This window comes from Apostichopus japonicus, chromosome 21 (genome assembly GCF_037975245.1).
Source record: "Apostichopus japonicus isolate 1M-3 chromosome 21, ASM3797524v1, whole genome shotgun sequence".
Lineage (NCBI taxonomy): Eukaryota > Metazoa > Echinodermata > Holothuroidea > Aspidochirotida > Stichopodidae > Apostichopus > Apostichopus japonicus.
Window position 1 is genome coordinate 16,845,141 of NC_092581.1, and position 26,359 is coordinate 16,871,499.

A 26,359-nucleotide genomic window follows, 5' to 3' on the forward strand; every position below is an offset into this window, starting at 1 on the left:
AAAAGATATTTGATTTTCCAGGGCTGTATAGTTGGGTGGGTTAAGTTCATAACCCTAAACCACGGTTACTTGAAACATATGCGACTCGTTTATTGAACTTTTGTAATTTTCACACATTTTCGTTCATTCCAATGCAATAATCTATAATCGAATATCGATAACCGCTAAAAAATTACCAAATATTCTCTTTAGTACTTGACTGTAAAACGAGACTGACTTGTTAATTTTATAATCGCTAACTAAGGCTTCTTTCTGTTAAAAAGGCTGGACCTCTCGATCAAACAGTTGTCAATTCGTGAACAAACCCCCTTTAAGGATCCTTAATTGAAATATAAAAAGATAGCGGGGAAAGAAAAAAAAAGCTGTTTTACTCACACTTAATCTTCATAATTAATGGCTTTGTGAGTCTTGTATATGATTTTACTTGGAAATAAGCCCACCAAAAAAATACAAAACTGGGTAAAAATATTACCAATTTCATCAGAACGAAGATATTGCATTATAATAGATTTTTCGTATTTTCTCAACTGACCAAACTTAGATACCATGATCATATTATAGGAGTGTTAGCTCAGTGGTTAACGCCGGTGCCTTTCAATTATAAGGTCCCCGGTTCGAGTCACTCCCAGATTAATGTATGTCGTGCAGTTACAGAGGATCTAACATACAAACATAAATACATACATACATATGCACTTTATTTTAAAAAGTAACTTATCTTATGAATTCATAATGATTCATAATCTAATCGCACACACAATCACACTCCAAGTTAGTAGTATTCACATAAAAATAATATCATCTTTGTCAAACATGGCTAGAACTGCATTGCAATTAAGGTTTATGATTTTTATATTGAAGTAAAAATAGATCTTATATTGAAATAGTTTGGGTACATTTGACCAAAATCATGTGCTTTTAAATCTGAGGTATATATACTCGCAGGTGCCAAGAGGAATGTTTTACTTTGCTAACATATAAATAAAAGAACTAAAGTGTGCTATGGACCTCTCAATGAAGCTATCATACTGTGTACGACTGCCAAAAGGATAAATCTAATCTCCTCTAACACCTGCACCAGCAAGTCACATAACTTGCTTTTCAAAGTTTTACCCTTTGATTCCGTAAGTGGTGATTCTAGGTTCATTCAAGAAGATAACCTCACAGGATACTGACCCAAACAACACTATAGGAGATCGCTTTGACCCTAGATTGTACCGTTTTCTTGGTAGATTAGTCCACAACAATAGCGAGACCAAATACAAAAATATCTTTTCATCTGTTGTTTGAAATCCAGGTGTACAATTTGTCCAAAGGGAAACCACTTTACATTGGAATGTAAGAGATGGTGTAGAGATTATATAGGCCTATATAGGGTAACGTTGAGACTAAGTTTTTAACTCTCTGTTAACGGTATCAGGTAATCAATTTATCATTGTTTGAATGATAAAGTAAATTATGGAATTTGTCGTATGAAAGTGAAATTCACATACAAGTACCCATACCAACGGTTATCTCAATAAAAGTGTCTTTGTTTCGCAATTAACACCGTGGAAAAGTATGGTGTTCAGTCTAATATCGCTCCATAACTTAGAATACTCCATCCAAAAGAATGGTTATTATGATTATTAAAAAAGAAAGAATCATTTCATTTTAAGTTACAAATTTGAATAGGTCGTAACAGTGTAACTTTTTTTTTTACCAATTATAAAGTAAGGCTGTTATTTTTTTTGTAATATCAAGCTAACAACTCAATAGGAAAACTCATTTCACAGATTTGCAGTAATTTGGGAGTTCTGAAGATCTTTATTAACCTGTGAAGATCAAAGCGGGAGGAACCACCTCCACCTCTCTTCCACATCCATCCCTCACCCCACAACCCCCCTCCCGTTTTGACATTCTGGAAATCACATTATTCATCTTATTTGACAGATGCCACAGTTAGCGTACTTGGGTATGAAGTAAGTCGGTGAATGTATATTGAATCTTTAATACCAAAGTGAGACCCAATCGCGGGAAGTGTACTTGAGAGACAGCCCTATAGATAACCCCATCAGTAAAGATGTACTGACAACTTGTGCTTCAGAGTGTTCTACCCTGGCAAAGCCTTTTTATTTCACTATATGCATGCACAGGCACAGTGCAAAACCCATTGTATTGAAACAAACTTTCAATGACCATAAAAACCCTCTATAGTTTCCTTGGGAATTTAATTAGATTCATTGGACGCCGTATATACGGGTAATTTCAAGTGCTGTCCGACAGTTCCAACAGCTTGGGTATCAAGTCACATTTTAATCTATTTGAGGTTGGTATGTTCGAGTGTTATATATAAAGGCTATATACAGTCTCGAGCTAGTACGAAGGAAACGTTTATTCCCGTTAACTCTTACAGGTTAAGGGCATGTTCATTACGAATGGTAAATAAATACCGTCGCCTCTTGTTAAAACTGAAATTTGTACAACGAGAAGAGAGAGAGAGAGAGAGAGGTGGAGAGGCATCGCTTCATTAAACATGCAGACTCGTCCAGGAGAGACGTAACCATTAACGTATTAATCATATACACCTCAAATATGAAAACACTTGGCTTGCAGCATGAGAAAGGAAACTAAATGAAGAGTTTACCATTGTTGCTTATTGTTGTAGTTTAGTATAGGGAATCATGCTATAGTTATTTCATTCATTTTCTATTCTGGATTTATTCCTTTTCAAAGAGATTGCTTTTTAACATGATAAAACGGTTGATTTCAACAGTTTAGTTTCAACATTCTTTAAGGATTTGGGGGGGGGGGGGTGGTGGAGGAAGTAATCAACTTACCTTCAGGAAAGAGCGCCCTCATTTTTAAATAGCTTGTGGTTAGCCTGATGACCGATGCCTTGTCGAGTTGAGTGGTTATTGCAGATGGTAATGGCAAGAGTTTGGCTAATTCATAAAATTCAGCATTTTCTTTCTCTCTGCGAGTCTTCGCAGCATTTTTAGATCTTTCCTTCATTTCACCGTTCCTGAAAAAAGAATTGAGAGGATTCGATTTGAATAAATAAAAGGTGATAACCAAGAATCCAGAATCGCTATTGTCATCGTCGTTGTCATCGGCATCGTCATCATCAATATCACCATCACCATTATCATCATCATCATCACCAATACATCCATCATCATCGTCGTCATCATTACCATCATCATTATCATCATCATCATTACCAACATCATCACCACCATCATCATCATTCTAATAACCATCATCACCACCACTACCATCATCATTATCATCATTGCCATCATCATCATCATCATCATCATCATCATCATCATCATCATCATCATCATCATCATCATCATCATCATCATCATCATCATCATCATCATCATCATCATCATCATCATCATCATCATCATCATTACCATTACCATCACCATCATCATCATTGCCATCATCATCATCATCATCATCATCATCATCATCATCATCATCATCATCATCATCATCATCATCATCATCATCATCATCATCATCATCATCATCATCATCATCATCATCATCATCATCATCATTATCACCATCATCATCATAGTAATTACCATCATCACCACCACCATCATTATCATCATTACCATCATCATCATCATCATCATCATCATCATCATCATCATCATCATCATCATCATCATCATCATCATCATCATCATCATCATCATCATCATCATCATCATCATCATCATTATCATCATCATCATCATCATCATCATCATCATCATCATCATCATCATCATCATCACCACCACCATCATCACCATCATCATCATCATCATCATCATTACCATTAACATCACCATCATCATCATTGCCATCATCATCATCATCATCATCATCATCATCATCATCATCATCATCATCATCATCATCATCACCACCATCATCATCATAGTAATTACCATCATCATCACCACCACCATCATTATCATTATTACCATCATCACCATCATCACCACCTCCTCCATCATTATCATCGTTGTCATCATCATTACATCATCATCGTCATCGTCATCATCATCATCATCATCATCGTCATCGTCATCATCATCATCATCATCATCATCATCATCATCATCATCATCATCATCATCACCACCATCATCATCATAGTAATTACCATCATCATCACCACCACCATCATTATCATTATTACCATCATCACCATCATCACCACCTCCTCCATCATTATCATCGTTGTCATCATCATTACATCATCATCGTCATCGTCATCATCATCATCATCATCATCATCATCGTCATCACCACCATCATCACCACCACGATCACCACCATCATCATTATCATCATTACCATCATTGTATCGATTGTGTACCACATAATGTACTGTGCAGTATTCCTTATTATATGTCGTGGTTTTGCTTAGTTGTATCAATCTATGTGCTATGGTTACTGTGTAGCTAGTTAGTAGCTTCATTGTCTTATTTCAATGTCCAGTCTTTCAGACTTCCGACGAAAGCCACAATCCCAATTATTCTCATCATGTTGTCTTTGGGATTTACGAGTTATCTCTTTGACAAAGGACGTAATGAATAGGATCCAACTGTATACTGTAGGAACTAATCAGCTATCTTCCTTTTACTCTTTCCATACCACAGGTGTGTATTTTCGTTTTCTATTGCAAACGAAAATGTTTACTTCCCATTACCCCAGAGCGCTGAAATCTGCTAGCTAGCTTCTGTCTGCCTGAAATAGCATTGACATACACTTAAAGCTAACAATAGCCACTTGAAAGCCATCAATACACACGTCCTTAAAATCGATAAGTTTACCCTCCCGATTAGCTGTGTCTATTCACACCTTTATAAATGTCTCAATTGGTTAGATGAAAAGATCTCTCATCACACGTGGAGCTTCTGTCATATTAATAAGCTGACGGATGCAGGTGGTCGACTCCCTCTCTTTGTCGTATATATACCCCCTTTACCCCTACCTGTTTCTCATAACCGACTCATTTACAAACCCTTCGCAGGTTTTGATCACATTCTGATACTTCGTGACTATGCAAAAGTCATATTTGACAAACCAGGAAGACTGATTTTCTTTGCAATATGTATTGACATTTTCGATCCCCTAGAACCTTCTTCAGCAATGGCTGGAGTTGAAGTGAAAATTATACACAAGTAAAATGAACATAGAGTGACAATAATACAGAATATTCATCCCTTTGTCTGTTACGGTACAGACAACTGGTTAATATTGCTAACGTTAATATCAACCTGACTAAGAACAAATGATGATTAATTTACTGAGTCTGACGAACATTGTATCCCATCCTCACTTCTCACCTTTAGGATGAATATCTTGTCAGGAAATTAACCCCTTTCTAAGTTTCATCGAGTTACTGTCAGAGGTGCGTTAATTCGTTTCGTACAAGTCATGTGTCCCGAATTATTCGGAGTACAACATCATTTTCTTATTGCCCATTTTAGAAATTTTCTCGAAGAATTTCACCAATTCGATCACTTCTCTACATTTTTTGAATACTTGGTCCTTTTTAGAAGACGAGAAATATCAAACATGACGGTTTAATCGTCGTATTGGGTAACGAGTTTACAACCCATTGTAAGATCTACGGCGAGCTACTTAGCGCAATTTTGGGTGCCAATTTGCAGAGGCGTCAAATATTTGACAAGTCCCAGGCTTCGACTAAGACCTGTAACTCAAAGGACACAGCAAGAACTATTACCGGTGACCGAATGACTAGCAAACAGAGTTGCTAGAGGCTATTTCTTCAGCACTCAAATGCACAATGACAAAAGACAATAGTTTAGTAAAAACAATTGATCTAAATGGAATATGATGAGAAGGGGTCAGAGAAGGATGGGTACCTACGTAGTTAGGTAGAATAGGTAGATAGGTAGGCGAGTAGGTAGTTAGGTACGATAGGTAAATATATAGGTAGGTAGGTAGATATATAGGTAGGTAGGTAGATAGGTAGGAATGTAGAGAGATAGGTAGGATAGGTAGGATAGGTAGGTAGGTAGGTAATAGGTAGGTAGGTAGGAAGGTAGATAGATAGGTAGCTAAGTAGTTACGTACCGTAGTTAGGGAGGTAGGTAGGTAGTTAGGTAGGTAAGTAGTTAGGTAGGATAGGTAGATATATAGTTAGGTAGGTGAGTAGGTAGATATATAGGTAGGTAGGTAGATAGGTAGGTAAGTAGGTAGGTATGTAGGTAGGAAGGTAGATAGATAGGTAAGTAGGTAGGTAGGTAGGTAGGTAGATAGATAGGTAAGTAGGTAGGTAGGTAGGTAGGTAGATAGGTAGGTAAGTAGGTAGGTATGTAGGTAGGAAGGTAGATAGATAGGTAGCTAAGTAGTTACGTAGTTAGGGAGGTAGGTAGGTAGGTAAGTAGTTAGGTAGGATGGTAGATATATAGGTAGGTAGTTAGGTAGGTAGGTAGGTAGGTAGGTAGGTAATTAGGTTGGTAGGTAGTTAGGTAGGTAATTAGGTAGGTAGGTAGTTAGGTAGATAGGTCGGGGTGGGTGGATTGGTAGGTGGGTGGATTGGTTGGTGGGTGGGTGGGTAGGTGGGTAGGTAGGTAGGTAGGTAGTTAGGTAGTTAGGTAGGTAGGTAGTTAGGTCGGCTAAATATTTGGTCAATTGTTTATGTTTATTTTTTGTCTGTGTATTTTCTTTAGTCAATTATGTCACTATAGGGAAGATACGCTTCCATTATGGTACGGTACTTCACCTGCACAAAAAAAACCCTTCCCCACCCCATGTTCCTGCACCCGCCACCCCCCCTTAATTCCAATTAAGGGAATATCACGTCCCCCTCCCCATTCCAGTTAAGGGAATTATCACCCCCCCCCATTCCAATTAAGGGCATATCACGTAATACGATACAGGCTCGTTCGGACACCACAAAGGATGGTAAGTCATGGAGCCTTACTGTTAGTCAGTGACCATTGTTGGTTACCTTCCCACGAAAAGTTTTAATTTCCTCTTTCAAATACTGGCATTTAAAGGTAGAGGTGAAGTACGATCCTTACGGATGCTCTAACAGACCTACCAGGACGGTCCAGGGAGTTTCTTGGCTACTGTTTACATTACCAAAAGCTTCAAACATCTCCATAAGTTAAACTTCATCAAGTTATCTATGTTCTTCGATACCAAAATGAAAGGTCCATTAGCTTGACACCTCAAGTTTAACTTAAAATTATGAAGTTTAAAGTCGAATTTTTTTTTTCGCCTTTTGTACTTTTAAAAAATGTGTCTGGGTGACGAAATGTCGTGGATCGAATCAAACCCACTGACTTTTAAATCTTCAATTTGTGAAAATAGACAGGTTAATAAACTTGGTCACTTGCAATCTCAGTTTGAGTAATACCCAGCAGACAATTTGGTAAACTTATCTCTACAAAACTGAAAATAAGTTGCCTCATATAACAGTTTGAATGAAAACATATTTCACAAATTTGTTCAACTGAGTTTGGAAAATACCCAATTATAGTTTGTTTGAAGTAGGTATAGTGGACATCATTCATAACTTCTTCATCATGTTTAAAAGGCTAACCTCTTCTCTGTGGTGTGAGAAGTCTTATGGACATAACATTAGTATGGAAATCATTACACAAAATGTACTCTAGTGTAGAAACCAATACGAACTCACAAAACCAAATATCAGCAAAGGCAAAAATATTTACTATTCTATATAAGTGTTATTTATTTAGTTAGAATCAATTTTTATGAAACCAAATTTTACATCTAATTCAATTTTGTTTTGCAATTTTCCAGAGTGAATCAATCCCTTTCGGTTTTTCATAAATTTCAATGATTTTCTTAGTAATCAATCCTGTTGTTTCGGAGACTTAGAATTCAGTGATGTGGCAAAGACCACCTTAAATAGTGCTATACATAGATGTAACTATATGTGACTATATGCAATTTCTACCTGATAATAGTAAAAAATATGTTATTATAAATCAGATTGATTAATATTATTGAGATCCTGTGAGTTTTATTGCAGTAATTAGACACAGCCTACAAAGCCTATACTTAGACACTTACTTCCTCAGTTTGAAATCAGTATTTTCCTGTCATCATAACCAACTACATTTAACCATCCGACCAGATGTAAATCACTCAAACTGAGGACAATAATCTGCTATGTGAAGCTGGTAATCGGCTAAAATGGTCAGTGGAGAATAGGAGTTGTTAACTTCACAGCTTGTGTGTTCTCCATATAAAGTATTAGATCATGGTTGAAAGAAACCATTAACGGTTATACTTGGGTAGCCACAAAGAGTGAAACCAATTCCCTTGCTAATAGTATTTAATTACTTTGACTTTGGGAGCAATTTATATCTTAAAGTGTCAAGAAGGAACTATGAATGGAAAAGAAGCAAAAATAATCACAAACTATATAAGTATTTAAGGTGCAAATGAAATAGTATAGACAAATTATTACGGTATATTTTATAGAACTATACTGAATAAGAAATGTATAGGCCTATGTATATTAGACAACTATATACTCAACCAAAGCTTCCAGAATAATAAGTTGAATATTAATTACTATTAATAATCAATAAAATGGTTAATCATTATTAACGACATACTGAATGGACATATCATTCTTACAATAATATACAACATTGCGAGATATGAGGTATTACAAGAAGCTTGCTATATAAACTTACGTAGTTTATACGCATAATTATTTGCGTACCAAGTTGTCTAAAAATATATATTTTCTACCTCTCCATGTATTTGCTTCTCTTCTACATAGTCCAACATAACTATACCTTATAGCAATGGCATTTTACTTTAAAGTGACGTCATCACGTTGGTATTCATGTGAGTATGTTTACTGTCTATATCACCCATTTAAATTACCTATTTTAGTCCGTCTCTTGATTAAGATCCAATTATAACAGCTTCTCAAAAAACAGCTGTATATAGGGCCCATGCATGCCTATCATTCGAAAGTAAACATTTACCGTTCATTCTTTACTCAATTACTCCTTAAAGTGACAGCTGAAACCAGTATTTTTCAGGGTTACAAGTCGTTTTTTATGGTTAAGCTGTTGGGTTGTGAATATGTCTATTGTAACCCATTCGCACCAAATGTGTGAGGATTGTTGCAATGTTTACCCTCTCTACAATAGTACAGTCTCGGACTGAAAAGAAAACACTTTCGAGAGGTGACAACAACATTTGTGAAAGAAGGCTATGACGAACGGACCAGTGGTCTCTCTAAATGCTTTTGCGGCCGCTCAACTTTCCCCTGTACCTAACATCTGTTTTCCACTATTTTCTCGTGCAATAGAATATTATGCATACAACAATCTTCTCGCATTGCTCGCCAACAAAACCCTGTTTAAACATGACCTAAATTTCTTCGTTTATTTGACAGCTTTTGAAGGTAATATCATCTTTTGTGACGATTCAGAATGCCCAACCTTTTCCCTTCTTTTTTCTCTCCAAAAATCAACATGTAAATTTGTTGATTGGTGTAGATTTCAAGGGATCGATGTAAGTATATTATACCGAACAAGGCCGTTGTATGTTGCTTGGATTCCCGGGCTGTTGGTATAATAGGATTCTACCACATTGAACACGAGCTAAATCTGATCTTTATCAATGTAGAGTTCATTTTGTGGTTTATGGAAAGCGAATTGTGCAAACTTTATACCATCGAACATTTATTTGTTTTGCCTCCGGCAATATATCGCCGCCAGGCCTTTCAAAATAGCAATCAATTTACCTTTAGCATTAGTTCTTAAAAAAGAAGCGAGCCTAATATCCGTTCGCAGAGCGCCAACTGTAAACCAAAGCAGTTTCTGTATATAACATCGGCATATGTATAAATACGTTTGCCATTGAACAAAGCTGGGACATTTTTTTCTATTATTTTTTTTTTATCTCTGGTAATGTTTGCAGGAATTTACACCAAATTTAAACCCCAGAAGAGCAATAGTCGTTAAATAGCTTCCTGGTAATGAGATCAGAGCTAAATGCAAATATCGTGTCACTTCTAATTTGTCCAAATATAGCTTAATTTTACAGTTATAAACCGCTTGCACTGACGAGTGTACATATATATATATATATATATATATATATATATATATATATATATATATATATATGTATATATATATATGTATATATATATATGTATATATATATATATATATATATATATATATATATATATATACAGGCTAAATGTAAACGACGAGAAAAATGAGATCGTGAACAATATCTACATTCATCAACGATAGAAAACATATAAAAGCAATTAATATATACTAAATAGTCGCACTTTTGATGAGAAATATATAATAAAAAAATTAAAAATTAACAAAACCAATTATTTATAGTGAGATGATACATGCAGGTGACTGGTATACGTATGCAAAAACACAGTTGAAGATGCCGACTTATTTAACCAGAGGGTTGACACATATGATACTGTGTATTCCATTGGTTGATTATTATGTTGGATACCACGAACTAATTCATCTGGTTCGTAAAATTTTATTTTAGAGTTCTACTTGATCGGACATGTAATTGATCCGTGATATCTGCATGTAAATAAGGTCCTCGATAGATGTCATTGCTTGCTAACTTCTTTAACAAAATATCGGAGACTCTAAAACTCATTTAAACTCACCATTACTTTATTGTTGTTTTGAATTTTTTTCATTCTCATTTCGCGGAACTGGTAAAATTTTGTACATATTATTATTTCTCAGTATAAACACCTGTAGCATTCTCTAAGTTCATTTGTGTCTCTTTAAATCATTCCCGACAAATATATTCTGCAAGTTGTCTCTGCTTAAAGGCTATTTATTGTACGTTCAACTTGGCGAGAAATATGCTATAAATATCCATAATGGTCAACATATGAACAACGTCCTGTAGCAACTCACCACGGGGATGCAAGTCTTAATAGTCATTTTGATGTAACCAAATACCGTTAAATATTTGTAGAATATAACAATGACTAAGATACAAAGGGGATGTCTGTGTGTCTGTCTTTCTGTGTATGTATCCCTGTTCAGGTATATCTGGGCATTTACCTGCCTAACAATTCACAACTGTATTGTTACCAAACAGTCAACAGTATTGTCACCAATTGTGCTAGAAATTGAAATAATGATCACCCATTCTCAAGGTTCCTGAAGCTTATCCTGCCACCCTAACAGAGTTTAATCTCACTGACACAGCAAAACCTCCAGGAGATTATATTTGGGGAAACTTTGATCAATTTTAGCACGTTTAAATCTGGTACTAATAAATAAATATTATTTAAATATAATAAATAAAATTAATACTGACGACCCTTTAAATAACTGAACCATTAAAAAACTAAATAGTAACAGCTCTTCCTAGCCAAAAGCATGTATCGAGTGGTACTTGCATCAAAAAATTACTTATGCACACTATGAATATTCATAAGACATGCATATAGCTACGTAATGTAATTAAACCCTACTTTACATTCATTTGTACTTATTCTGCAGACTTAATGACCATAATGATTATTATTATAATGATGATATTTCTTTAACGTTCAATTTAGAAAGTACAATATACATCCGGACACGAGTATTTGGAATTATATTTGTAAAATATTTAACAAATATTAAAATATTTGTTGCCAAGTTACTGAGGAATTTTTATATTTCTATATATAAGTTAATTTTATGATAACACTAATAGTCACTCGTGTCAATGTTACGTCGATTTCGTTTTTTTTAGTAGTACATAGAAGAATGATTTAAACAGATCAAAGTTAGATAACACTTCATTATTAATATTTTTAATGAATAAACAAATGGTATTTAACATATATAAAAGCAATAACCCAATCTTGCACTTTTTGTTGTTGAAATAAGACATTTCAACTATAAAGCAAAGCTCTAAAGAATTACTGAGCAGTAATTAATCAGGAGGGTCCACAGTACAATTATTTATGCCATGTGTATTAAAATGTTACAAAGATTATTCACAAATCAGCTCGTAACTTTATCTGCAATAAACAAAATTTTCGTTATTTTAAGTATAACATATTTCTTTGAGATTAAGGAATTAAAAAAGTACATCGGAGATTATGGTGCATTCTCCCTAACCATATACTCAGATACCAGCCATGTTGTAGACAACGCTCAGACCAAAGCCTTTGGTGTAGCTTTAGGTCAAAAGACTTGTTTTAAAACCCGATCGATAATTACAAAATACAATCTTGTACATTACAACAGTTTTAATTTTTCTTGTTTACCAATAAACTTCTTATCCAATTGTTTATTTTTCAGCGGTGTCAATTTTTTTAAATTATGATAATAATATATTTCAAGTGCATAATGAGGCAAAGGTTCCTTCACTTTTTTATTAAAGATATTAATATATTTTTATTCAACCATTTCGTCTTATCGAATCTTGTTTAACATCGTAAAGCTTTGAAATGTAAAGTCATGTTGTTTTGAGGAAGTTAATTTCCCCTTGAAATTAGTCAGTTTGACAGTACCTTGACAATGACAGTACCTTGTGAAGTAAACGACTTAAAATTTCCTTTGAAATATGTTAATATGATTTAACTTGTATCAAACAATTTTTTAAATTATTTTCTTTGTCTGTATAGTGTATTTCGTTATGGTCAAGTGGCGGAGCGCTATTTTCCCTTTCGGATACCACCCAATCGCCAGTATACTTACAATCCTTCATCTCAGTGTCAATTATAACACATGACAGTCCACGTAATGTCTTAACTTTACATTAAAATGACTAAGTCATGTGTTCCAAATTTTCTTCAATTTCAAGCGACTACATGAGATTAAGAGTAGTTTTATTTTGATGGTGTCACCGGACGCTGGTGGTCCTCATGCAGAAACTACTAATTGCGTTGCCTCTGCTGAGGTGTGGCCATGGCACCCGTTGATACAGAAACAAACTCATTGGACTATCGTTAGAACCCATGTGGTTCCCTTTCCTCATCTAGTCTGCCTATAACCATTCATCAATGTTTTCCTCTGACATAGGAGGAACGTAATCACACCCATCATTGTTACGATGGGATGTTTAGTTTTGAGTCACCTTCGGTTTCAAGAGCGATAATTAGACCTATCTTAATTTTTCCTTCAATTTTATGAAACTGGTCACTCCCTCCTCCAATTAAATATATATATATATATATGTATGTATATATATATATATATGTATATATATATACATATATATATATACATATATATATATATATATATATATATATATATATATATATATATATATATATATATATATATATATATATATATATATTTATAGAATTGGAGGAGTGTGAACTATGGAACAAAGAAAGCGAAATTTAAATACGATTCCTTCCGGTTTAAAAATAACCTAAACTTTAATTTAAAAAAAAAAAAAATTGGTAGGTATACCTAGTCTGTTACCCTGCCATATATAACATAATCAGTTTTTTTATCACGTTTTCATTAAATAAACTTTAAGTCTATATTTACTTTCCAAATACTGTTGAAGTAGAACATTAAAGATTTCGTTAACCTTCAATTAGAAGAATAATGATAAATTTCATCATTCATTTCTTTCTGAAGAAATTTTTACTTAAAATGTTATCTAAAAGAAGCTAATTCTTGACACATGCATATTTCTATTGAAATTCCACCAACCAAATAAAATTTAATTTTTAATTTCACTCTTAAAGTTCTTGTCTTATATTCGTCACAATCAGTTATTGTTCTACCATCATATGTATAATGACTTGAAACAAGCCCTCCTTAAAATAATTTTGTAAGCTAAACAGTGAATGTGGAAATCAATTTTCTGTATATCATCATTTTACAAGGCTTTATTATCAACAGCTTTTTAGTCTTGATAATGTTTGTATTATTAAATTAATGAGGGAGTTGAATGTATGGTTACTTGGCCGAAACTAACAAATAGTGAAGATGTTTTGGCCTCTGTCGATTCTGATGTACTGGGGGAGGTTAATTCAAAATAGTGGTGGAAGTATTTTATTATTCTCTTGAGGATTGCGTTTAGTATAGTAGGATTGAGATAAAGGAGTTAATAAAATAAATTGGCAAGTTTAAATTTAGTAGTAACATCATGGAATTGAGGTTAAAATTAAAAGAAGAAAGTTGATTATAGTATCTTTGAGTTGGTACTGGAGAGGTGGGGGGGGGGGGCCTTGGTGGAGAGAGTAGTGAGGGCCTTATATCAATAGGAAGTCAACAATATGCATATAGTTAATAGTTACAAATGTTATGTTCACTTTCATAAGAAACGGAATAATATAATAATTACATATATGAAATTGATTTACATTTCAAATGTTTCATTGAAGGTTTTTTATTTATATTGATACCATGAATAAAGTGTTCTCTTCATATTTTGCATGTTATAAGTAAAGACAATTTTGACAAACGCATATGAAACGGAAGTCAATTTCAACCGAAGTCATGGTGTCGAATTAGCCAAACATTTAACATATTTGAAATATTTAAAGGTCCTTTAGTAGGCCTAACGCAATAACAATAGGATGATTGTCTAAATTCTATAAAAAAAAAAACAGTTGCTTTTATTTATTTTTATAAAAATCCTTTAAGATTGACTTTGCTGCCCATGTCAGTAATTACCAATTTCTGATAAAAGCTTTTGGGTTGCGGGATCCTCTTTCGGGGTACTTATTTCTTTATTAATAGAAATTAGAACAAAATTAAACACGATAATGTCAACGAATAATGCAAGAATGGGCAAACAAGATACGCACCATTTTTTTTTCTTCTTCATGGTTTGTTAAATAATGTACATAATTTGGTTTGTTTATAAATGAAATATATGCAGGCAACACTTTTCTGTTGTTGCATCAATAAAATAACTTTCTTCTTTCGAATTTCAGCGATTCATTTCAGAATAATTTGGAAACAAAAGTGATAAAATTGTAGTTTCTTTACATGTTAATTTTTGAGTTCTACTTAGTTTTTGTTCATGGTAGTTTCACGACGTCTGGTTCATAATAATAATAAAGCTTCTAAAGCCGAAATCAGTCGCGTTTGGTTTTGAACAATTCTATGGTGTAACCGTAGGCCCTATATACCACGAGCGAAGCTTCACTGCCTATAGATATACTGAATGATCACCAGCTCCGACAAAACAAAAAAACCGAAGCGATAACACCCGCAGAGTGACCCCGTGTTGCACCGCTAGATACAACAAACATGCATCCTGCGTCTGCAATAATGTTTAGAATCCATTTTCTTTTACGAAACGCTTCAGGACACAATTTTATCAAACGGAATAATAGAAGCTATTGTTTAAAGAAAATGGCATAAATATAGTGATATTTTATGATTCAGATTGTGATTTGATGGTAAGGTTTTAAAGCATGACATTTCTTATAATTTTCTTGTTGGGTAGTGAAAATATTTCTGTCACCTCTTTGATAAATTCTTCGTTAACAATGGTTGCTTTGTATAGAATGGACGCAAATTAAAAAAGTGAACTCCTGACTGCTGGACTGAAAATAAAATATAGCGAATCTCTTAAAAATGACATAGTTAAAGTTAAACTATTTAATGGTCACTTTTATCTGTCTTCAACAGTATGTTAACATGCAGGCTAACTTGCCCATTTACTCTTTTTTGCGAGGGGGGGGGGGGGGAGGGGTGAGGGTCATGTACTTATTTAAAGGAAATTTGAACTTCAATGATATTCTAGTTAAATATTAATATCAAATACTGAATGTATAAGATCAAGCCAAATAAAGTTAACATCATCATCATAATCATCAATTGTTCATAACATTACAACAGAATGCCAAAAAAAAAAATAGAAGAGTGAATACTGAATACAAATTGTAACTACCTATAAAAGTAAAAATAATATGAATAAAATACAAATAGAGAACAAATTAAAGCTCACCGTTGTACGTGATGTCAAGATGAAAATCCGAATCGCGGCCGGGGGATGTCCCTTCTCAAATGGTAAACACCGACCTCGAAACATAAGAAATTTCACCAATAGTCTCACAAAATCTCTTGCGTTGTCTTTCCTAATCGATCGCGGAAACACACACACACAAGAAAAAAAACCGAAGCCAAAACACAAACGCCAGAAAATATCCAGTGGTACTTTTTCGCTGTGTGGATTCGAACGTGTCCGCTCGCCGGTTGGCGGTGTGTTTTTCCCCCTTAAATCCGTGCCTATGCACCTTCTAAAATTTGTTCCGTACTGTAAACTAGAAGTACTATATGTTAAAAGAAGAAAAAAAAAAACACACGGAGAAAAGTTGACGTTCAACGCACTATCCCTTGTTGTTAGAAAATTAGAAATGCTTGGAGCTTAGAAAATGACGAAAGATGAAAAAAAAAGTTGAGTAAACTTTAAAGCGAAGGAACGTGCTGAATGAAACAAGTATGAAGACGCAGAAATTAAGTCTTTGTCACGATTCGTGAAGGAAACCTGTATGATACTTTCGTCATGCTCCAAGGAGCAACGCGGACTTATAACTCTTCACTTTTCTCTTCGAATAACTTCCAAATAGAATCACTTCCCAAACTGCTTGTCTAATAATTCGCCCTCCTTGTTTAGCCTCGTGTCCGTCCAATAACAATATAAGAGAAGCACCTGTCGTGTATTAGCTATACTTACAACACACCTTATGGTATCTATCATCCGTGTACTACTTCTAAGTACCAGTTTAATTTTTACTTAAACTAATTTTTTTCTATTAACAAAAAAAATATGTACTAGATTCCCCGCAATTATTTTGTTTACAGGACTCACAAACTCGATGAAGTTTTCAATTTGTTGCCTGTAAAATAGAGAAAACTACAGACATTGTTATGTCCGTACAGCGACATACACAGCAAAGGTTGACAGTATAGTACGATTCTTTCACCTATAGAATTGTTTGTACCTCTGTTAACCGTTTCAGCTAAATATTCTCTCGACAACTTTTGATGCACATGTATGTGTCGTTTCAAATCAACTATTTTCTTTTGGTCCAATGTACTGACTTCTAGTTGAAACATTCCTTATTAATACCGATTAATTACTTAAAGTCTGCACCTAAAACTCTGTGACTAACAAAAATCACTTTCCCAGACAAGTCAAAAAAGTTGTTGGTGCATATTTATCACGCTTCTATAGTGTTGACAGATTACGTTAAACGCGGCTCGTCCAATAGCGTGGCTCGTCACACACGGCTGAGAGTTACACACGTGCTTTCAAGTGGTTTCAACCAAGTTCCACTTGCTCACCGTTGGAAGAAGTCAAACAACGTTAATAAAGGGATGTACACCCCCAACTCAACTCGCTACCAGTTCAGCAAGCGCAGTCGGCTATTGGCCGACAAGTTCGGTTCGAATTAATGACGTGAAATGGACATGTGGGCTTTTGGGGAAATATCTGATAGTCGAGAAAGCAACATTTTTTGTACAATTCTTTTTGCATGAAGTAGCTTGGTGACAGTTATATAAAGAGATATAGAGAGAGAAAGGGGGGGGGGGGGGAATCTGCTATAGAGTCATATAAAATCTGCAAATTAAAAGAAAAATGAATATGATGAGGTTATGCAAATATCACCACATGTTGGCTAATTAGATAAACCTTTTTATATGTAATACTGGTTGGTAATAGCCACATAACATAATTATGTATGTTGTGTATAACTACGTTATTTCAATAAGTGACATCTGTTAAAGTGCCAACATATAATAAAAGTAATTCCTGGAAATATTAATTTTTATACAGTATTTTAAGATTTTTATAAAGGATTACATATGGAATCGATACGTATAGCGTAATTGGATGAACGGGTAAAATCTTTATGACTGTTGGGGAACGACAAGTATAGGGTATTTAAACATCTTGGAATTCAAACCAATAAAAATGAAAAACTATTACAAGTACATGAACTGGTGACATATAGAGTATGATAACACTAGACCTATAAGCATGGTGTGGGTAAACCAATGGGTGTTAATGGTATATACATAATAAATATTCTCAATTAGTCTACATTTTGGGTTTTATACCTTAAACATCCTCCGCTATTATGGATCAAGAAGTACCTATCGGATCGCTCCTTCACTTAAAGTCTCACGTTTCCATAAATGGAATGACTTGGAGACGCCGATGGTCGTCGATAACCCGATTGGGTCCAGAGGAACCATTTTTGCCACCGGACCGGGCTCTTTTGGAATCTTCTTTGGAATCACAAAATATAGGCTAAATAACATCATTAATCTTTATCCCATTAATTTATTGCAGTGGTGACTTCGGACCCCGGTGGCTGTCCCCACCGCCCCACCAATCAATACCCTCTCGTAAAGCATTGTTAATAAACTACAATCATGGCCCACTCTTGTTATATATACCTTTCAAACAAATGAACTGAAACAATTTGTATCTTAACTATGGCCTCACAATTTACAATATTTCGTGTATGATACTGATTATTCCACTACAAAACCTAGAACCAGGGGAAGTTAAATAGACACCAATTGTAACATAAACTATTTTGTTTCTCCATATGAACATCCTGAAGTTTCTCACTTTTAGGGATCCGTCGGTGTTTTCCTTCGCAATCTGTCTCTATAGAACAGATCTCGTTGACACTTTCTCAAAGACTGAAAGAAACAGAAGATTTTACGCGTTCCACACACAGACTGCAGCGAGTTATTCACGCATGCGCAGTCATTTCACTGATAAATCGTTGTCATGCGTAAAGCTTGCTACATTCAAAGATTTCAAGCAAACAAAAGATATTGTTCGTTGTAAATGTGATGTTCACGGAATATTCACGTTATTGTCATATGTACGACATAAAATGGCGGATACGGATGATGACTATATTACTTCAGCGGTGGTCCATGCCACTATTTGATGTATACTGTGCTGACAAGCTCATGTTGGGCAGGCAGAAAGGACGAGAAATTTCCCCCTGGTTGGAGTCTGTGATGTCCACGAATGAACTCATGTAGAATGTGTCATGAATATTCCCCCCAAAATAATAATAATAATAATAAAAAAATGAAACAAATAATAAAAGTAACGTTGATTTTATAATTCTGGACTGCTAACAAATAAATTAGAGGAGTGAGGTTCGTAATTATAACCTGAAGGTACAAAAGATAAGAACAGTCTTCGAGTCGAGTTTAGATGCCTAAGCTTACTACTCCCATGACACTGAGGAAGCTAGCTGGTTTCGCACCCCCCCCCCTCGGCCCTCCCTGCCCTCTTATTTAGCATAGAGGCTATACATCTGTCCTTTATATGCTGGTATCGCACTGATTGCTCGGTTTTGGAATTTAATATATTATATTAATATTTGAAATAATTCGTGATGAATAAAACTGCTTTTAAAACAGAATGTGAGTTGGAAACAGGACACTCCTAATGTAAGTTATCGAAAGTTATTTACTCCAAAATATTTTCAAAGGGCGCACAAGGTTCGTCCCTGGTATGGGATTACCTACGGATGTTGTCAAACTTAATGAGATGTATACTTATAGAGCGAGGTTCATAAATGAGGGCGTGCTCTATGGAAATATACCAACGCGAAGCCTGCTACTACTAGCTGCTGAATGACTAACCGTACTATATATACCCACCCTCTGAGCCATTGTCATTATAGTACGTGGGTTTCAATGGCCGATATCAAAAGGATTTTTTTAAGGTCATTGACTTTTCGCTGTTAGCGATGGTGTTGTTGTTTGGTACTGAGTAAAAACTAACCTCGCAAACATGGATTTTGAGGTCTTCAAATCTGGAACATATGATGCTGTATGATTTACGGAGTTTTAGTAAGGAACGAGTTATGACTTCTAAAAGGCGGAAAGGGCAAAAGAAAGTGAATATGTCATGTTTCCTGTCCTTGGTCAATCTTGACATTTAATGTGTCAGGCAGAAAGACTCTTCTAGGCTGACTTCGATGTCATTATTAGAAGGTCATGAATATGAATAACTTGTAATTAGTCACGTGATATGACCCGATATCTACTACATCAGAAACGAATTATTCCCAAAACGTCAGAGTATTGGCAATGTATACAGGGGCAAAGAGAAATCATTATTTTATGGGTTTTTTTTGTTGTATTTTGTTAATGTGGGGTTGCAAGCGTTAACATATTTTACGGTAATATTTGTTGACTATAGTTTCTTACTTACATATACCTTGAATAATCATCTTTGTTTCTGTCCATTCTGGTCAAGTTTGAGGAAGGACATTAACACACACTCATCTTTTATTCCTGTTTCCAAAAGGGTTTTGGCATCCCTTTATCGATTCCAACTTACTGATGAAAATCAGAAAGGAAAAGTAGGCCATCCGAATCTTGGTTGTCACCCTTCTTCTTCAAACATTCCTTTTAATCATTTACAAATACATGCGGAGGATAGTTTGCCTTGAAGAGAGGTCCATGTTATTTATGATGTCATAATGGTCAAGATCGGACATTAGTTGAATAAAAATGGGCCCAGAGGAGGGCCAGAATTAGCCATAATGGCCCCGTTTGGAGAGCATCAAGAGGCCAAGTTTACCAATTAAATAGAAACTAAATAATGGCCAAGTATAGGTGTTATTTTCATTAATTTCACTGCTTATATCCATTAAGGTCATTTTCTTAATTGTCTAACGTTCATGCGGCCTCTGTGCCAATTCGTAGAAACTAGAACTAAGTCTTCTGTTTTCAAACTGTTAAGTTAATTTATTTGGGACTTTTTTTTCCGGATCAGACCTCTTTATTGCTAGCACTGGGTTTCTTCATTCATAGGCCTACCCAACATCATGAGGTTAACACATTTGGAATTCTTTTTCAAACAAAATAGAATAAAATAGAATAAAAATACAGAGCAACAAATTTAGACTCCGATTGAAAGCATGCCTCTACGAGAATGACGAGTTCACCTGATATGCGTAGTTGCCTAGTTTTCTGAATGGAACACTTGCTAGTCAGAGCAGGGTATAGTTGGCATATATGCCAGATTCATTGGCAAGATATGTAGGTTGGGGTCATGCACTAGAGCTTAAGGTTTATTTTATATTCCTATTTTATTTATTTTCGTGACGTGCATTATGTCAAGTCTGATTTATATACTTCGCTATTTATTCCCTTGATGTTGCTTCATGACAGATACATAGTTTTGGGATCTTGTTGAAAGGGGGACGGCTTGCCCTTCAATAGAATAATACGATTTATTTTTGCTTTGCGATTTCGTTCAGGCCAAAAGACGTAGCTCATTGTTATTACATATTTTCCCAGGGTAGTCGTCACCGGTGACTGGAGCAGTGTACTTTCCTGTATGTTAGATACCATTGTCTATAGGCGTTGGAGGTTTATGTACAGAGGAATATTAATATAGCTAAAGATACAATAACAATATATAAACATAGACTTGTTCGAGTAAACTTCGTTTCAAATGAGACAGTGAAGGTCTTTCGTTTTTATGTCTTTGCCTATATACGGGAGCCTATTTCACTCCCCTAAGTAGGCAATATTTTACTTGGCCCTCTGTTATTTCAACTGTCAATTTAAATATGTAACGAAAGAATTTTGTTCATGGTTCAATTTTGTTTTCAAGTTGACTCCGTGAGATGCATTTAACCGTAATTTCTTCCGACGTCATCATTTTCAAACAAGTGTGTGATTTAGACAATTCATAAAAAAAACTACATATAATATGAAGGTTTCGTCAAAACGTTCAATAACATGAACTGTTGAAAAAGAGAATGATACCTTGAAGATATGATCATTTTTTGTATTGGTCTTAATGGATTATATTAATAATTTGTTCCTTTTTGTTATTTTTCTACGACTGGATGGGACGTGGTGCCTTCAGCGACATTTTGACCACATTGTACAAACTATAGTCAATTTAATTAAACAAACCAATGGTCATATACAATAGGTCTTCCACTATTTTTGCAATGAACATATGTCATTATTTTTTTAGTCCGATGTAAAACCTTGACTAGAATGTATCCCAGTCGCTTTGTTTGGTGACACACTTTTTTTATTTTAATATAAATGAGCGTCAAACTAGCAACATGGTAATATCGTAATATTATAATAAAAATAATTTTATATCGTATAGCATTACTACTATTTATGGTCCTGATCAGTAAATACCATAATAATCATTTTCAGTATGAATCAACGAAGTCGAGAAATATCTTACCTTTAGAAACAAGTTCTTCGTCACCTGCGACATATTTTTAAAGTAATAAAGGCTTAATTGTTATGACCATAGATCGCTTTTCGTGTGAACATTGACACACTATTCATCAATATTGTCACCAAATCACATTTTCAATACGACATGGGAAACTTAAGATTCTTTAATTAATGGATGGGTTTCTTTAAGCTGATAAAAGTAACACTGACAATTATTCTTTCACAAATTCGTGACCACAACACGTTGCTATAGTGATATTGACATGCGCGTTGCAACCAACCATGCAGACGAGCAAAGGCGTATATCTATACAAAAAAAAAAAAAAAAAAATAGATATACCGTAACGTTTACGATAAAATCATAACATTTAAAATTTTATGAAGTCCGTAAGTTGAAATTGATAATACTAATTATATTTATATTTATGTTATCACATCTTTCTCATTCATCTTTCCATTTCAAAGACATCACGACATATTTTTTTCTGAAGAAAACGATCAAACTATTGTTAAATGACACTCGACATTTTAGACAGGTGTCTTCATGGGTATATTTATATGTAAACAAAAACAATAACCCAAGCCTAATTAATGTTTCTTATACGATGATAACCTTTAAAGGAAATTTCTGAAAGGAACTAACATAGTCTAGCTTCACTACAAGATTCTGTTATCTAACCTGCTGAAGGGACAATCTAAAAAGCGCCCTCAAATGTTGGCCTATTATTCAACATTGCTCAGTAGACAGTGACTTGAATTTTCAGTAAAACATTTGAATTAGAACAAATAATAGACGATGGAAAAGAAGGACTGTTAGATACTAAAAAAATAGATAAAAAATGTAGGACGATGAATTATGCAATAATTGATAAGAACATGTAAAGAACAGATATTAATTAAACTTATAGAAACGAATATTTGCCTGTAAATTTGCCTTGAAAATAAATATGATTAGGTTGTTTTACCACTGTTGAGGTGACGTTCAGCTTCAACAGCATAAATATTCTGCTCATTTTAGCTAGTAATTAAGATTAATTAATTATAATTATTTCATCCATTATACATTAGATTACAGATGATCATAAGTGATAGAAAGATGTTTTCATTTCCCAAGTCATATCAGCGTTCTGTCAAACATTTATTTGTGTTAAACCAAAGAAAAAGATCTCTGAGTTACTAACTAATTTGGGATGGATATGCTCTGTAATTTGAAGCCAGTTGACTATCAGATTGTGAAACTTTTGCGAAAGCCCTTATTTTTTTCTAAATATATTTTTTTCGAGATTTATATGGATAAGATAAGATCACAAACTTTGGATTTGTCAAAGACTTTGCTGACTGTGCGCGACTATCAAGATGAAATAAATTGATATAAGTAGACGCAAAGCAAATTTATGAAGGAACATCAAATCAGGGTCTACACGTCTCAAAGGGTGCCGGTAAATTTAGGTCTTGTCAGTATTCAGATTAGACTAAGGTATGGGCTTCTACAAACTAACTAACGGCAATGTACACACTGTCTTATTCTAGGTACAAATAGAGCGTTTGGATCGCCATTTATGTAATAAATGTGTTTTATGTACTTTATATTTAGGTAATAAATGTAATAACAGAATTAGTGCTGATATTTCAATTAGGTTCATAACGAAGGTATGGGATATGGTGAACACTGAACTAACTGTAGGTCAGTTATGTTCAGCATTTTGGGGTATGTATACCACTTTCGGTGCTCATGCACCGAAGAGCTATAGTTGTGACCGAAAGCTCTGCAAATAACAAGCATTTGCTGTTTTATATATATATATATATATATATATATATATATATATATATATATATATATATATATATATATATATATGTATATATATATGTGAATATATATATGTACATATATATATATATATATATATATATATGTATATACATACATTACTGTACTCATAATTTGTCAATTATGAGTTAAAGGAGTTATATAATTAAATCTTCTGTACATAGTAGGTATCTAAAAACAATAGAGAAAACTCTCTTTCTATAACCGATGTGCTCGTTTGTTCAGTATTAATTTAAAATATCCAAGTTTCTTCGAAAATAGAAAACCTATAAACGAAGCTTATTTTCTCTGGCAGACCACTATTGAGTTGCCACGTTGCTGCGTGTTATTCGTCAGTGATGGCGGCTTTGCTAGCGGCCTTTTATCGGGCATTTAGTATCTTTATCAGTCTGAATTATGTGACGTTTACAACTTTTGTGATTAAGGTCTAAATAGGGCAACGAGTGTGTGTCAGCCTCGTTAGGGAATAAAGTTACTTCGTATACAAAATATAACACGAGGCAGTATAGGGGTGATATAAAGCTGCACTATTTGGAATTTTGTCGTATCAACTTAAAAGTGCGCAAGGGGAAAAGTGTGAACAGTATATCGGAACTGAAGAATAATTGTACGCTGCTGCACTAAGACGATTTGTACTCTGCAAATTCACATTTTTTCCCCCACGTTTAGAGTTTAGTTTCTATATATTTTTTGAACTTGACATAAAATCCCGATCAGTAAAACAGAAACAAAATAACTGCAAATATCAGAAGATAAACAGGAAAGTTACATTGTAAATTTGGTTCTGTTTTTAGATATCAATAAAATAATGAATTCCGATTTACCACCTACAAATCATGTAAAGTTGAGTGTCGATATGGAAATATTAAGGACCCATTGGTAAAATGAAGACAATTAGTGGTAATTTGAGGGTGACGTATACACAAGAATATATAATTACATATATATATATATATATATATATAGATATATATATATATATATATATATAGATATATATATATATATATATATATATATATATATATATATATATATATATATATATATATATATATATATATATATATATATATATATATATATATATATATATATATATATATATATATATATATATATATATGTAATTATATAGTTGTCAGGAGTTGTCTGATGATCGCTCAACGCGTGAAACTCTTAGTTACAACTACTAGTGTTCCACTATTTTCTCAACTAGTCTCAACATATATTTCGCTCTGTCCACTGGACATAGAGCACTCTGCTCCAAGATAGACGCCAACCAACCAACTATATATATATATATATATATATATCCAATATATATATATATATATATATATATATATATATATATATACATATGTATGTTTGAACAAGTTTTAATAAAGTAAACTTGTCAAATATGCCGCCAGATATTTGTCAAAGGGAGAATCCCCTTCCGCCTTTCTTGACAAAACATCGAAGGAACGTTCCACACTTTTAGCCCTTTTTTAAATTTAACATGTCCAACTTTCGCCACTTGTAAAGAGTTGTTTTTAGCTAGCTTAGTGTTGTTAAAGTCACCATATCGCTTACGGTATGATAAGCTGCCATTACTACCAGAATCCGGTAGCTTGCCCTGCTGGAGGCTTAACGTGTCTTAAGCCCTGTTTAGTGGTCCTCTGTAAGGTAACACTTCAGTTTAATCCAAAGTCTAGACTTCGCACGTGGATGAAGTAACAATGGCTGTAGTTTCCTTGAAAGGTCTATTTAAAATCTAGTGGACATTACATAAACAAACACCCTGTGTAGATATGTCATGCGCACGGCACGCGTCGTGCGTAACGCATAGTTTATAGATAAAAACGTCATGTTAAGGAAGGTAAAGATGCTGGCTGGAAGAGGATACCAAGGAACAGGGGTGGTTGACTGCTCAATTAAACATAGAAGAGATAAATAAAAAAAAAACAGCCAGAATGCGAAACCAAAAAAAAGAAAGAAAAGGGGAATGGAAAAACGAGGCGTCGAACGTTCTTATTACGAAGAAACAAAAATGTGGAGTTAATTAGGCATAAATTTGAATAGATTCATGACCTAGGGCATTTATTACATGTCACAGCCTGTTACCAACATCTTACGTCTGTCATTTTTAACATTATTCTCATCACTGACATCAAGTAAGAAATTAAAGTGGATTTTAATAGAGTGATAATTAAATCAACTTTTTTTTCAGACACAAAAGGTGCAAACAAAATTGTTATACATTATTGATCGGGTAAAAATATGTGTGAAGATAAAGCTGAGGGTAAATACTTTATCAATGAGTATAACATCG

The 26,359-nt window shown here is 34.1% G+C and overlaps 1 protein-coding gene across 1 annotated transcript in view; it reads right to left on the bottom strand.

Moving 5' to 3' along the window:
• LOC139962820 (single-minded homolog 1-like) overlaps positions 1-17,288 on the bottom strand; it is a 62,727-nt gene extending 45,439 nt beyond the window's left edge. Inside the window, exons 1-2 of the mRNA XM_071963180.1 lie at positions 15,952-17,288; positions 2,820-3,004 (exon numbers count right to left, since the gene is read on the bottom strand). Coding sequence (XP_071819281.1) covers positions 2,820-2,994 — 175 coding nt within the window. The 5' untranslated portion in view covers positions 2,995-3,004; positions 15,952-17,288. The remainder of the gene's footprint in view (positions 1-2,819; positions 3,005-15,951) is intronic.
• Between the last annotated feature and the right edge of the window lie 9,071 nt (positions 17,289-26,359).